General features: G+C 61.8%; 6 protein-coding genes across 6 annotated transcripts in view; all 6 read left to right on the forward strand.

Moving 5' to 3' along the window:
• The window catches only part of LDBPK_190400 (synaptobrevin-type transport protein, putative), a gene marked incomplete at both ends in the record, with an annotated part of 843 nt that extends 387 nt beyond the window's left edge, over positions 1-456 (forward strand). Inside the window, one exon of the mRNA XM_003860170.1 lies at positions 1-456. This exon is cut by the window's left edge and continues 387 nt beyond it. Coding sequence (XP_003860218.1) covers positions 1-456 — 456 coding nt within the window.
• Positions 457-1,693: 1,237 nt separating this feature from the next.
• Positions 1,694-2,068, forward strand: LDBPK_190410 (hypothetical protein, conserved; the record flags this gene model as incomplete). Its single annotated transcript, XM_003860171.1, has 1 exon — positions 1,694-2,068. The coding sequence occupies one exon, from the start codon at positions 1,694-1,696 to the stop codon at positions 2,066-2,068; it is 375 nt and encodes a 124-aa protein (XP_003860219.1).
• Positions 2,069-3,492: 1,424 nt separating this feature from the next.
• Positions 3,493-3,948, forward strand: LDBPK_190420 (RNA polymerase III C11 subunit, putative; the record flags this gene model as incomplete). Its single annotated transcript, XM_003860172.1, has 1 exon — positions 3,493-3,948. One exon carries the CDS (start codon positions 3,493-3,495, stop codon positions 3,946-3,948), a length of 456 nt encoding a protein of 151 aa, XP_003860220.1.
• Positions 3,949-4,634: 686 nt separating this feature from the next.
• On the forward strand, positions 4,635-8,444 carry LDBPK_190430 (hypothetical protein, conserved; the record flags this gene model as incomplete). The annotated part of the gene is made up of 1 exon (XM_003860173.1): positions 4,635-8,444. The coding sequence occupies one exon, from the start codon at positions 4,635-4,637 to the stop codon at positions 8,442-8,444; it is 3,810 nt and encodes a 1,269-aa protein (XP_003860221.1).
• A 763-nt stretch (positions 8,445-9,207) lies between these two features.
• Positions 9,208-10,260, forward strand: LDBPK_190440 (nucleosome assembly protein, putative; the record flags this gene model as incomplete). Its single annotated transcript, XM_003860174.1, has 1 exon — positions 9,208-10,260. One exon carries the CDS (start codon positions 9,208-9,210, stop codon positions 10,258-10,260), a length of 1,053 nt encoding a protein of 350 aa, XP_003860222.1.
• Positions 10,261-11,905: 1,645 nt separating this feature from the next.
• LDBPK_190450 (hypothetical protein, conserved) lies at positions 11,906-14,755 on the forward strand (the record flags this gene model as incomplete). The annotated part of the gene is made up of 1 exon (XM_003860175.1): positions 11,906-14,755. The coding sequence occupies one exon, from the start codon at positions 11,906-11,908 to the stop codon at positions 14,753-14,755; it is 2,850 nt and encodes a 949-aa protein (XP_003860223.1).
• Between the last annotated feature and the right edge of the window lie 118 nt (positions 14,756-14,873).

Consider the following 14,873-nt stretch of genomic DNA (forward strand, 5'->3'; position numbering starts at 1 on the left):
CCCAACGTGAGGGCGTACCAGTTTATCAAGTTTGACGCGACGCTGCGAAAGTGCGTGACGCGCATCATGCAGCAGGACCGTACCACCGGGGACAGAATTGTGGTCGGCTCCGGGACAAGCGGTGGCAGTAGTGGGTCTGGAGCTGGCGCCGGCCCAAGTGGTGGCGGTGTCGGGGCAACGGGCATGATACGTCGCCAGGTCAACCCACAGTACGATGCGCTGCGACAGGAGATCACGGATGTGCACATGGTTATGCGCAAGAATCTGGAAGACCTCATGACGCGCGGCGAGGGGCTCGACACCATGACGAACTACTCCGCCGAGCTCGTGGATCAGAGCTCCCGCTATTACAAGAAGACGGTGCAGATGAACCGCATGCGTCTCCTCAAGACGTACGGCCCACCGGCAGCGATCGGGCTTTTCCTCATTGTTTTCTTCTACTTGTACTTCTTCTGAACTCGCGCGAGAGTAGGGCTAAAGTGAGTGAAAGGCAAACGACGTGGGCGTTCGGGGTGTAGTGTCGACTGTGGTGCCACACGTGGCGGCCATGCCGCCTCTGACAAAGCAGTGTGAGGGGCAGCGGTGGCAATCGAAGAAGCTCTGGGCTTATAGCTCCCCTCCCCTCTCTGGTGTGCGCACGTACGCGTGCGCGGCTCCGTTCGCTTTTCTCTAGACGAAGATTGACACCTATCCGTGTCTGTGCGTCTTCGACACCAAAGGGCGTTTGTGGGGAAAGGAGCGGAGGGGTGCAGAACTGTAGAGATGGGCGGCACTGCCCTCCTCCACCTCCGCTGTCAGGTAGTCCTCGACTCTTCCCCTCGAGCGGCTCATATACAACAGCATCATTGACGGGCATTTGATCTACGTACCCACCAACGCGACAAGAAAAAACAAAGGATAAAAGCAGAAGGAAAAACGCGCTTCTGGGCGATTGTGGCGCGTACCGGAGCACAGGAAGCATTACGCTCGCATCTTGTCTTCTCCTTTTCTGCCTTGCTTGCTGCGACACCTATGAATGTGCGCGGGTGTTTAGACCTTCACATCATGGCGAAGCGATCAGAGGCAAAGAAGAGAGGGAAAAGGGGAGCGAGATTATAGCCTGTATGCTTCTCGACCTCTGCCCACCGCCGCAGCTCCCATCTCCCGTCTCTCTCTCTCTCCCCACCTCTGCGTGCATGGGCAGCGCACGGCGAGAAGTGGTCGTGGTGCATCTTGTGTTGTCCTTCGCCCGTCATCCTTCACTCCTTCCATCTCGCCATCTCTGCATCTCTTGGCCCTTGTGTGTATGTGGGTCTCATTCACGGACGGACGGCTGACATGTGTGCGCACGACCACTCACACCTAACCCTCGCCGACACACTGTGCATACCCATATAGAAGCCTATCCCCCCCCCTGTTTCCTGTCAAACTGAATCGTTGACCTTTAGGACGCACTCGCCACACCCACATCCGCGCGCACGCACATACGTCAATACACCTCCCTCCTCTCAACGAAGCAACGCCCAGAGTTGGCAAGGAAGTTCGTGTGCGCCAGACGTCTGGTTACTATTTTGTTTCATCTCTCTCTGTTGGACTCGCTGCTGCTCTTCCGTTGTCCCTCATCCACCGCGCCCACCGCCCATCAGCACCGCCGCCTCCTTGTGCCTTCTTTTTTCCTCTCCTCCCACCTTATTGTACAGTGTCCTCTGCCGGTATGACCAGTGATATCAGCCTCCCGCGTCCTCAGGCGCGTGAGGAGCGCCTTATGCACCCGGTGGAGTTCATTCAGCGCAGTGCGCGACGCCAGGAAGAGGCGCTGCGCATGCACAACATCCGCACTACGCACGGCCTGGGCGCCGCGACGGAGGTGGCGCTGACGGAGGTGACCCTGCTCGGCAGCCGTCGTCTCGGGGCCATGCCTACAAGCAACACCCTCTACAACGCGTACCGCGGCAACTTCACGGAGTTGGCCCCCTGCGACCTCTACGGCCTGCCGGAGAACGACCCGAACGTGCAGCCGACGCCGCGCGCGCTTGTGGAGAAGCAGTTTCACGGCCATGAGCTGACGATGAAGACACTCGGCCTGTAAGGCTGGATACGGTCTGGGTATTTCCAGCCCGTGTTCCCGGAGATGCACGCCCACGCACCCATGCACGAAATAGAGAAGTCCCAGAGGGGGTTGAAGAGCGCGCACGCTGGCGCGCAAACGCAAAGAAGCGAAAGCATGCCGTGTACAGTTGCGCTCCCGTTCTCGTCTCCCCTCATCCGTGTCTGGGCCCCCTCCCTTTTTTTATGCCGCGGCTGTGCACGCACATGCTCGATCGATGTGGGGGTAGGGCGATGGCGCGTGAGGGGGGGAGGGTGGATTCGACGGGCTTTGCGAGCGCGTTGACCATGCGCACCGGATGACCGGCATTCGCATGCGTGAGTCACGTAGGCATTCCCAGAGGGAAGTTGGCGTCGATGGTGCCGTCTGCGATTCCGTTTCGTTATTTAGTGCGTTTCTGCCGACGCTACTCCCTCTCCGTATACGTGCGCTTGCTCGGGTCCGTCTGACTCGATCGCTGTGTCTGCGTGTGTCTGTGTGGAGTATTCGATTTGTTGTGGCGGTCGCCCACGATGTGGTGGTGGTTGCCTGCGCAAGGCTTTGCGTGCCTCCGTGTTGTCTCTCGTTTTCTTGTCAGTTCTTTCCCGCCGTCACTCCGCCTTTCTCTCGCATCCTCCCTTTTCTTGTTGTGGCTGACGTACTGTCCTCCGGCCCGCCGAGCTCCTTTGACAGGCTCGTGACCTCTCCGTCTCTCTTTGGGAGAGAGGGGGGTGCGCCACTGGTGGATGAGAGAATGAGAAAGTAATCGCGAAACAAAATATGCTTGGTCTAACGGCGGTGATGGTGGCAGGATGGTTACACGGAAAGGGCTGCTGCTGTGCGCTGTGTCTGGGGCTCGAAGGGAAGCGGGAAAGGCACATGGCCAACAGCTTCAATGCACTCCCTTTGTTGGCCGCGTTCGCCAGCTCACCCTCTGCGAGCCTTGTGTCGTACAGTGCAGCCCGGTAACCACTGCGGCATCGCGCATCCGGTCCGCTTCTGCAAAGGATTGATGCCAAGCCCCTCCCCTTGTTACACACGCACCTCTCTCTTCAGCTTCCTGCCCTCTAGACGTCTCCTTTTCGCTGCAGCATCCTGCACCACGAACACCACCACCACCGTCAGCAGCGCAGTCGGTAGGGTGGCTCATGTGCACTTCCCGCCGGTCTGATCCGTTCATCATTGCATCTCGCCGCTAACCAAGTGCTGTCGGCCAAAAAAAAAAAAAAAACACGAGCGGGCGCGCGACACAACGTCCAATCAATCTTGCGTTGCCCTTGGCCCATGTGTTCCTTCATCTGCTGGAGCCCTTCGTTGCCGACCCTACCCCTCTCTCTCCCCCCATTCCCACCCCCACTTCCAGAGCATCTGTGGCGCGCACGTGGTAGACGCCAGAAGGAGATAGACGCACACACCGACACGGGCATATGTTCTTCTGTCCGTTTTGTTCTACGCTGCTGCTCGTGGTGCCGCATGTGGAGGGCAACGCGCTCGCGTGTGCCACGTGCCGCTACGTCCACTCCGTCGCCAGCGCGAGCCCGCAAGTCCCCAGAAACGCGTTCGGTGAGCCAATCCTCACCATCCAGCACTCCTTTGTGTCGCACAACCGTCAACTCATGGACGCTGAGGAAGATCCGGCGATGGAGGCGGCGGCTTCGTCCAGCGCCGCGGCGTGCCACACAACCGCTGCGTTCGCTCCAGTAGGCAAGGCGGAGACATCCGCGGAGGGAGGCCAGATCACGACGATTCCGTGCCAGAACGAAGACAACCCGTGCCAGAGCACCAAGGCCTACTTTATTCAAATCCAAATGCGTTCTGCTGACGAGCCGGCAACCGTGTTCTTCAAGTGCGTCGAGTGCGGCCATCAGTGGCGACAGGACTAAGCTCCTCACCAGGAAGAGGCCAAAGGAACGGAACTAAGGGTGAGCTCACTCAAACGAAAAACAACGGAGCACTCGCTTGGTATTCAGCACCTGCGCCCCGCGTGGGTGGGTGGGGGGCTGCCATGCATTGTCAACCACCACGGGGCGACAAGGCAGCGTGTGTAGCGCTCCGATAGCAGCGCAGGCTTGCGACCAGAATTGTTTTGCTCGTCTCTGTTGCTGCGGCCCCTTGGACTGTGTCGCCGAGGCAATGGCAGCCCATGTCGACCGGCACGCCAGCGCCAAAACGAGATCAAGATGAGTCATCATCGTGCCACTTTCACCTTTGCTCCCCACTCACCCCCACCCTTTACGCCCGCTCTCTTCTCGAGGGTTGTGCTACCCATCTGGTCTTGTGCCATCTCCGCCTTTTTCTCCATGCGAACCTGCACCTGCAGGGCTCTGCCCTCTCTCTGCGGGGAAATTCCGCATCCGATCATCATCAGGAAACACGAACACTTTCACACGCACTAGGGTCGCTTGTTGCACACGTTCACCGGACCCCTTCATCCCCCTCATCCTCTACCCCTATCCCCACCCTTGCTGCCTTGATCCCTGGTCTCCCTCGCTCCGGATCACGCGCGCGCGCGCAAACACACACACACACACACACGTATATATGCATGTATGTATACATCGTGTGACGTATGCCGGCTGTGCGCAGACTGTTGAGGCTCTTCGAGCTCGATGAGACAGACGGTAAGATAACCGCGCTTGACAGCTATGGCACCAACACGCACGTGGGCACCAGCTGCGGGCAGCTGGTACGTCTCTCCATCTCATCCTTGCCGTCGACTCGATCTCGGACCGCGGCAAGCGTTTTAGTTGCACCGGAAGAGGCGACTGCAATCGGCGCTACGCTTCCTTCGGGAGAAGCTGGTGCTGCTGCCCCAGCCTCCGTCTCCACAGACGAGAGTGCCGTCTTCACAACGGTTACGCGCCGCTGCGCCGTCTCCGCTTCCGGTGCCGCGGTTCAGCAGCTGCAGCACAGTCGCAGCCAGAATCTTCTTTTTGTCCTCTGTGGCGGTCGCCTGCAGCTCCTCCACGCAGACACCTACGCAGTACTGAGCACCATCGCAACGGAGGTCTCCTCTTTTTCTGTTGCACCGCCACTGCCCGTGGTTGGCTCCGGCGCGAGTGGCGGGGTGGGCGGCGACAGCAGTGTGGTGCCAATGACCGGTGCTTTCCCTTCGGCGCATACCCGCGGGCGCACAAGCCGCTTGACGGTGGGAGACGACGACGGTGCCAACCAGCACAGCCGCACCACCTCGCACCTCCGCACGCCGAGCGAATGCAGCTACGGCAGCTCCTCCGCGCGCACCCTCCAGAGCACATTGGCGACCATGCCAGCCGCGAGCCCGCTGGAAAGCACCATTAGCAATGGTGGCAATCTTCACCAGCACCACGGGAACGCTCACCATCACAGCCGTGACGGCAGGGGCGGTGCCGCTCCCCTTTTCTGCTCGTCGTCTTCCTCCTCGGGGAGTAGGGCACACGTGGTGTGCGTGGCAGAGAAGCAGAAGAAAGAGCTTGCCGTGTACGTGGTTGACCGCGTATCGACGTCGGCGTCTGGTGCGGTGAGCAGTGTGTGGCCATCCGCAAATGAGCCCATCGAAGATGGTGCTCTCGGCGGCAGTGCCGCCCTCAGCAACGCCACCGCCAGGTCTTCCCCACCGCCGCCGCGTGTCGTGCTGCGCCAGCGCTACGTGCTGCCGGAACGGGCGCAGTGTGTGCTCATGTGTAGCCCTGCCCCCGCGATGCGCCGCGGAACTGCTCTCCCTTTCGCCGCGTCTGCCGGCGCTCTCACTGGCGATGGTGTGCCTCTGCTCGCCGCTAGTGTGGAGGCTGGACTGAGCGTGTGCGTCGGGATGCGCCGCGAAGTGAGCCTGCTGTCTCTCATCGGGGGCTCTACGTGGTGTGTTCTTCGCCTCGACGGCACCCGCCCGCCTCTGCTCTCGGTCGGGAGCGACCACAACACCTTTCTGGTTCGGACGCAGGCCCCGAACACCGTCATGGAGGTTGGCGTGCCGCCAGCTGCAGCGATGGCGGGGTGCGCGCAGGACGACGATGCAGGTTGGAGGACAAGCGCCGCTGCCGCAGCGGGAGCGAACCCCATCTTGCTGCGCACTGGTACCGCAAGGGGCGCCGCGATCGCCTCCGCGACAACTTCTGCGGCTGCCCGAGGCTCTGCGTTGCGCAGCAAAGACGACGATCTCGTCATGGGCGACGTCTTCCAGGCAGACACCGTCGTTGAGTTCGTGCTGGCTCGCTTTCCTCACATCTTTCTCTTCACGGCGCACCACTGCGACGTCGTCTCCCTCCTCGAATACGGCGCAGGCGTTGGCGCCACCTCGAGGAGTCAGCGCGTTCCGCTGCCAGGAATTCGCTACGGCGCGCTGCGCGGACAGGGCACATCTGTTTGTGTGGCGAGCGACCGGACGGTGTGGATGCTGCAGCTGAGCCCGCTGCGCGTGCAGCTAGCCGAGATGGTGACAGGCGGTAACAGCGAAGCCGCATTCCAGCTCTTGGCGTTCCATCGTCGACGCGCTGCGGCGGTGGCGCGCAACGCCGCAGCTGCCGCCGACGCAGACGACGCACTGCGCGCTGTCGAGTCTGACCTGCATTGCATGGCCGGCTTTGCCGCACTTCACCGCGGCGAAGTTGCCGAGGGCATTCGCTACCTGCGCAACCACGTGGACCCGCGGGAGGTGCTTCTGGCACTCCCGGACTGCATTCCTCCGACCACAGCGACACCAGCGGCTCACGACTTGGTCTCCGGGGCCCCAGTCCAACAGGCGGGTGTCGATGTGTACGTGCTGGACCACGTTGTCACAATTTCTGCTGAGGACGCGTACGATGAGCTCCTACGGCAAAGCGCCGTGTCTGCCTGCGCCGAGGCCGCTGCAGCGCGAGACACAACAGGCACACCCCCTTCCTCGTACTGGGACAGCTGGCGCGGGCCGTGCGTTTACAACAGCTTCGGCGGCAATGTTGCGGAAGCGTGGCGCGTGGCCTTTACTGCAAGGTCGTCGTCTTCGACATCGATGGGCACTGTTGAGGACTTCGTGGCAAGCCGCTTCGACCTCCTCAAGGCGGAGGTCCGTGCATGGTTCGCCGAGGAGCTTCTACAACCCGTAAGCGATGCCGGTGCCATCCCTAGCGCAGCCGCATCACCGACAGCGGCCACTCGCACCTCCATCGACCGCGAGAGTATGGAGTGCAGTGGCGCATCGTTGCCCATTGCTACTACGACAACTTCGCTGCTGCCGCCGCCGACGCTGCTAGTGGCTCACCGTCGCGCGATGGAGTACGCCTCCCTCGTGTTGGCGTGGGAGGCTAGGGACTACCGCATGGCACATCAGGTCGTCGCCTCGGTCAGCCAAGCCTTGCGTGTGGAGGATTGTGCTGACATGCTGCGACATCTTCGCGAGTACCGCTTGCTTGCCGTCCTGCAGTTTAGGACGGGTCAGGGCGAGGCCTGCCTCTCGACACTCAGGAACATGGTGAGCGTGTCTGCCGTGCTGCAGCTACGCCACGGCCATGCGGCAGCTCAGACAACTCCCGTTGCATCTCAGCTGAGTCACTGGCGTCAGTGCATGGCGACGCTGACGGCACAGCGCAGGTGCAACGGCGTTGCAGCACCGCAGCCCACGTGTGGCTGCGGACTGCTGATGCTGCCGTCTCTAGCGGCGGTGGCGCGCGTGGCTCACACCCTTTTCGACATCGAAGTCCCCTTCAATCTTGCGAGGGATGATTCATCGAGAGAGGCACTGGTGCGCGGCATTATCTCCTACTACGAAACGCACCACTCACGCGTTGCCCCGGCCAGCGCTGCTGCTGCAGAGCACGGCGAGGCCAGCTACTGTGAACTTCGCTTTTCGGTGTGCGGCACACACTCATCAAGCCTCTTGTCCTTTCCGCATACAGGGCCGCTGCTGTCGACGGTGGTCAATGCAGCTGCACCGGCGCCGGTGCCTCCGCACGCCGCAGTGCAGAGCCACTGTGAAGCGGCTACTGAACCCGGCTCTACCGCGGCCCGTCGCACCGTTGTCCGCGCTGTGCCGTCGGCTCTCACGGCGTTCTTTTACCTGGTGGAGAAACTCGACGTCGTTGGCGTAAAGCAGCTCCTGAGCCGCCATCCGAGCTTAGCTCAGCTGAGGGATGAGGAGGGTGGCACTGCTTTGCACGTCGCCATGTCGCAGCTTGACCTTGTCGGCCCAGCTCGCACGTGTGATGCTCACCTCCCTGACTCACCGGCGCCGGCGATGTCGTCGCTGCAGCTCCTCTGCTCCTTGAACGGGCTGCTCGTGCACTTCGGTTGCCCTGTTGGCTTGCTCAATCGCTATGGATGGAGCTGTCTGGACGTGGCCGCCGTCGCGTGCGCCGGCAATACGACGGCTTTCGACATTGTAACCGCAGCGCTGCTGGCTGCCGTCGAGGTGCGTGCGGTAGCCTGACACCGACTGCGCCGCATGTGATTTGTCCACGTGCGTACGGGCGTCCGCGCGCGCGCTTGCTGCGGCCCATTCGCCACCGCAACGCTCGTGCTCTATCGGCGCGGCTGCGAAGCGCAGCGAAAGGCCCCCTCTTTCTCTCTCTCTCGCTTCCCGACTCTCTGGCGTGATCCATGTGATCTTGCGTCGGCGGGCGTGGGGTAGCAGCGAATGCTGCGGCGGCCGCTCTCCGTATCTCTCCCCTCGCGCCCATCACGTTGCCCATCCATGTTTTTCTCTTCGTCTCTCGCATACGGATGCTCTCCTGCCCTGTCCGGGCGTCTCCTCTGTCGCCGTGCTCACCTCGTCCTTTACTTTCTCTGTCTCGCTTCTCTTCCCCCCTCACATACAACTGAGAATACAAGCATGCACGTACGGCCATCGCACAGCTCCACGAGCTGTGTCTCCGCCCTCGGTCCGCAGCCGCTGCGTCTCGACCCCCGCCTCGCCCCTTCTGTGTGTTCTTCGCATTTGCTCCAAGGCCTCCCTCCTCTCTCCACCCCCTCCCTCCCTCCCTCCTTCCCTCCCTCCCTCTCTCTCGGCATTGCCAATCGTGTGGCTGTGCGTCCTGTGCGACCCACACAGAGAGCCACGTAAGTGCATACACGTTTGTGCAAGCAGAAGAAAGCAGCGAAAAACGAAAACCGAAGAGAGGTGCACCGCGTTACAGTCTGCCCATCCGCACATCCCTCTCCAACACATCAGCCCTTGCGTCTGCGCTCCAGATATGCCGCCGAAGAACCAGCGTAACGCACCTGTGGTGATCCCGGAGGAAGATGACGAGGGTGACATGATGGAGATGGACAACATGCTGGACTTCCAGAAGTACCTCGACTCCGACTTCTCGAAGAATTTCATGGCAGGCCTGCCGGAGAAGATCCGTCAGCGGGCGCAGGTTCTCTCCGCCTACGACAAGGACTTCTCCGCGCAGCAAAAGGCGTACAAGGTGAAGGAGATGGACATCCTGCGCCGCTACGACGCCCTCTTCGAGCCGCTGCTGCAGCGTCGCAAGGAAATCGTCACGGGGGCCGCGGTCTCCGATGAGGAGGTGAAGAAGGGCATGCCGGAGGAGCACGTCAATGTGATATCGGTGGAAGTAGATGACACGGACGAGGCCGCCAAGGCCGCCGACGCGTTTGGCCTGGAGGGCTTCTGGCTGCGCGTGCTGCGTCACCACACGGTGATCGACAGCACGATTGAGCCGCACGACGAGGACGTTCTGAAGCACCTCGTCGATATTCGGTCTTCTGTCGCGGAAGGGGAATACGGTAGCTTCCAGGTGATTTTCACCTTCTCGCCGAACGACTTCTTCGAGGAGGAAACCATCACCGCCACGGTCAGCATCAAGGATGACAAGCCGGAGCTGACGGTGTCGCCCATCACGTGGAAGCCGGGCAAGAACGTCATGATGCACACCGTCACAAAGAAGCAGCGGGCGAAGCGCACGGGGCAGGTGCGCACCACCACGCGCGACGTGCCGCAGCTCTCATTCTTTTGGCTATTCAAGAAGAAGACCGAAGCCGTCGGAGATGACGACGGCGAGGAGGACGGCGAGGAGGACGACGAGGAGCAGCGCATAAGCATGCTCGAGGTGCTGCACACGTGTATCGTGCCAAATGCCGTGCGCTACTACACCGGCGAGGCCCCTAACGGCTTCAGCGATGTCGACGAGGAGGACGAGGAGGACGAAGAGGAGGAAGAAGAGGAAGAGGAGATCATCCCGCGCGGCCGCGGCGGCAACCGTGGCGGCCGTGGTGGCCGCGGTGGCCGTGGCATCTAAGCGGCTGTGACAAGATCAAACGAAAAAAGATGGGGGGAGTAGGGTGCAGCTGTGTGTGTGCGAGCTAGAGGGAGCGATGCGCGCACCAATGCCGGTGCACATGTGCGCTGCTCGGATGTCAGTGTGCGTCTAGTGTCGACCTCCCCCACCCTCCTCTCCCCTCTCATCCCGCACGCGTACGTGTGTATGCCTGTCTGAACCGCAGAGAATGTTTCGAGGCATGACCAGCTCACGCAGGAGCTACAGCATGCGGCAGCATATGATTCAAGGACGCGCATGCATGCAAAAGAGGAGCAATGGAGAGGGTGGAGGAGATGTCGCTTAATGCTGTGCTGCTAATCTAAGAGAGCGCGAGGGCGTGTGCGTCGGAAGGCGCGACACTTGTGTGTGTGCCGATCTGCGTCTCTCTTGCCCTCTCGCTCTCCTCCTCTCCTTCAGCGTCGCAATGGGGCGCTTTGCCGTCTCCGGCCTGCCCTCTTCCATGTCCACTTGCCCTCCCCACACGCACACACGCTCGCGTGCCTTTATGACTCCCCTGCAAAGGGGAGGGGGCGAGTCTCCGTCGCCCTCGTCGCCATTCCATCGAGCTTGTTGTTGTTGTTCGTGCCTCCTCGCTTGCTTCTCGGTCTCTTTCTCTCTGTTTCCTGTTCGCCTCTAACTTGACACCGTTAAAGCAGAAACAAGCGAAGATCCACCCCAGCACAAACGACGCACAAAGAGCACGTGCACCGAACTTGCAGAGGCAGCGTGAACCGCCGCGGGCGCACCCCTGTGTATGGGCGGCTCAGATGAACCTTGCGGAGGCTCACATGCGCGTGAAATTCTTCGTGTGTGTGTGTGTGTGCGCGCCCGTTGCGTAATTGGCAAGGCAGGCAGGCGCTCGCTTTCGCACTGAAGCGTCGTCGTCGAGGCTGCCTTCCTCCACGACTTCGCCACCCTTCACTCCTCTTCTCGAAGTCTTTTCTGCATCTCTTGACCCTCTCCTCTCCCCCCCCCTCTGCCACTCTCTAACGCCGTCGGCTGCACCACCGTCACCATGTCTTCTTGTTTTTCTTTCGCTCTTGGTATGTCCGTTGTGTGGCGTTTTGCGTGTCTTTGCGCGGCCCAAGTGAGAGTACCGGCATGTGACGGGGTAGCCGATACACACACCACAGAACAAGAGGCGCAGCCATCTCGTGGCGCATCACCGCGGAGAAGTGGCGTGCACGCTCACGTCTCTTTTACCTTTACGTTTCTGATAGCACCCACGCCGTCACAGCCGTGCGTTGCTCTATTCGTTTCACTGAGTGCTGTGCCACCCGCCCGCTCGTTTCCCGAACGCACGCTCGCAAGCTTCAGCTGCGCTGGCATCACCCACACACGCACGCGCGCTTTCTCTCTGCTCATCCATCGTTTTGGAAAGGAAACGAAAAGGAAAGGGATTAGCATGCGTGCTGGTGCTGGTGAGTTGCTTGGATCGCCACCCGTATAGTTGCCGTTGTTGTTGGTACTCCCCTTCCCTTTCAGCTTTCGTTTCGTTGTCGTTGTTGCGTTGCCATAGACCATAAAGGAAACCACCAGCAGTGCATCCACGCAGAGAGGGGGGAGGGGGCCTGCCTGCGGCTCGACACGCACACACAGGAAAAGGCGAGCTGTAACTTTGGCGATGTCCTCTCCACCCCTGGCGTACCCCTCGAGCGGCGAGTTCAACGTGCTCGTGCAGCGCTTCAAGTTACTGAACCTCGTCCAACGGGTTGCCCACCGTGATGTGAGCGAGATGCTGGACACAGTCGGGCTGGAGGGACTTTCGCGCCAAGGCATGCTGACGCGGTGGGCGTGCAGTGGAGCAGAGGGCGACGACGGCGATGCCAGCATTGACCCGAAGGTGCTCGGCCAAGAAGGCACACCGAGGTACCGATTTGAGGAGAGCAGACCCCGTGCATCGCCCTCTACCCGCCGCGTCTCTTCCACTGCCACTGGACGTCCAATCTCCCCGCCTCGTATGCAGTTTGGTCGACCTGCCTCCGGCTTTGATGCCCGCATCGCGGCAGCGCGGTGGAACAGCGGCATCGAGGAGGGCAGTAGCGCGGCCGACTCGATCCGTCGTTCGCGCACGTCTAACCGGCCAAACGCCGCGGGAGAAGCCGACGCAGCCGCACGTTTGACGACGAAGCGACGCCGCTACGTTGTTCGGCGTACCCATCACGTTCTGCACCGCAGCCGCTCTGAGCGCGAGACGTTCTTTTCTCGACTCGCGGAGCCACGCCAGAGACCCGGGGCGCTTGTGGAGGAGGTTCTACTCTGCGACGAGGCGGTGCCGCCGGCGCACAGTCGTCGTGGCGATGACGATGCCCGGTGGCTGCGCGACGCTGCCGATCGCAACGCATCTGAATTCGCAGAGCACGATCGACGGGGCAGGTATGGCGGTGACACCTACGGTGGGCGTCATGGTGGTGCTTTCACGTCTGCTTCTCCTGCGAGAGTGCAGCGGCGCCATTCCCTCGACGCATATGCCTACCACCACCAGGACTTGCGTGCGCACTACTACGCACCGCTGCAACCCTCCGCCTCCCCCCCGCACTGGGCGGCAGCCGGCGCAAGCGATGCGCGCCCTGGGGAGAAGTCCGCCGGTGAGCTCGACGACTACGAAGCTACCCTTCCCAGCCCTACTGATCGGCTGCATTCACAGCGCAATGTGTCGACCGACGGCGACCCACACGCGGTCGCCTTTACTTCACCGCCGCTGCGCTCTCGGCCGGCTGGCGCCGCGCCATCCTCGTTGGGGGGCCCAGCGCGGATGCGCAGCATGAACTTTGCATCACTCGCTCAGGGAGATGCCGCCACTGCCTCGCCTGCCGAAGGCCAAAGGCACGAGGATCAGCCCACCGCGGAGGCATTCGTGCGCAAATCGCCGTCGGCGCCTGCAGTGTTCATGGCAGATGACGGCGTCGTTAAGTCGCCCTTCACGGGCGGCGACGTCAAATCCTTTGCCGCCACGGCCCCTACAGTGGCGCTGCCCAGGAGCGGAGGCAGCGGTGCGGCCGCTGGCGACGCTCCTACTGTACCCCAGCTGCATCTCCCTCAATCCCGCGCCGGTGGCGGCGACGGCTTTGTGTTGGTGGACGCCGGCCAGGGAAGCGGCAGCACGAGTGGGCGGATGGTTTTCACAGACAGTGAAAGCCTGCGAGCTGCTGCAGGCAACAGCGGCAGCACGTCAACTTCGCAGGTCCTCAAATCGCCACGCGCCGTCCGCGGCCTGGCGCCAAAGGCAAAGCCAAAGGGTGCCGTGGAAGGCGCGCGCGTGCCGCTCGAGGCGGTGCGACATGCTTCAGCGCTTCTGTCGCGCTCTGGCTCTTTCCATCCAAGCCCCACCATTGGCAGCCGGGGCGGTAGCGCCTACAACAGCTACGCGGCAGCGACGCCGCAGCTGCAGCAGCTGCACCCCTCTGGTGCGCGTACTCCACCGACAACGTCCGGCTTCGGCGGCGGCGTTCCTCGGTCGCCGAGGCCGCACACCGTCACGGTGCAGGCCGGTACGGCCGGCGATGTAGGTGATGATGCTGACTATGATATGCCGAAGAGCGTGACGCCATTAACAGTGTTTCGCACAGCTGCGTCTCCGCTGGGTTCGCTGCCGCACTCCGGTGACGTTGCGTTCACGGCCTCACCAACGGGTTACCAGGTCAGTGCCGCCACTAAAAAATCGTTCGAGGAACTCTCCTCCGCTATCGATCACATGCTTCTCGACCATCAACAGTTGCTGCGTCAAGTGTACAAGGACACGCACGCCACGAGCTGCGGAGCGGCAAGGCAACCAGACAGTTCTCCAGCGGCGTCTCGGCCCTCTGAGAGGGCCGGGAAGGTTCCCGCCAGCGACGAGGCGAGCTCGCACAGCTCCTCGTTCGAGGTGGACTCCGAGGGCCTCGTAGAGGAAACCGCGAAGAAAGCGCGGTACGCCGACGGCGTGGACACGACAATCGGGGCAGACCCCGTCAGCGACGGCGCCACAGGCGACGTGGATGTGTCGTTGCATGCGATGAGCGCCGAAGTGGAGGATGAGATGCTTCTCTACACGCAGCTGCAGCACCAGCTGACGCAGCTGGACGCGGATATGGTCCGGCTTGGACTTGAGAACGCGAACGACGCGGCTGCAGAGGGCAGCGACGGGGCAATCGGTGACCGCGCAGGCGGGGCGTCCCCTCTTGGACGCGGCGCACCTATGCTGCAGCCCTCGTCTTCGACGACAGTCACGGTGCAACAGCCAGCACGCCCTCCGCATGCCCGCGGCGAGGTGCCGGAGGCGATCGTGCAGAGGCTGTGTGCGTATCGCATGAAGAACTTTCAGTACATCGCCTACAACGAGCGGTTGTGGAACACCAGCTCCATCTCACAGTTTGTGTTTGCGCAGCGGCTGACAGCGGCCTTGACAGAGGAGTGCTGGGGCGAGGTGATGGCAGAGGTCGGCTCGATCATGGACGAGTACGTCGACGGCCTGGTGGACCACGAGTTGCAGTAGCGACGAAGGACTTTGCTGCTGTTGCTACATCGTGTATGCCCCGATCCCGCCCACGAACACATGTCAGCAACACAGACGCAGATGCAGCCACTGCTCACCCGCCTCCGCTGCACCGCCC

Source organism: Leishmania donovani, chromosome 19, assembly GCF_000227135.1.
Source record: "Leishmania donovani BPK282A1 complete genome, chromosome 19".
Lineage (NCBI taxonomy): Eukaryota > Euglenozoa > Kinetoplastea > Trypanosomatida > Trypanosomatidae > Leishmania > Leishmania donovani.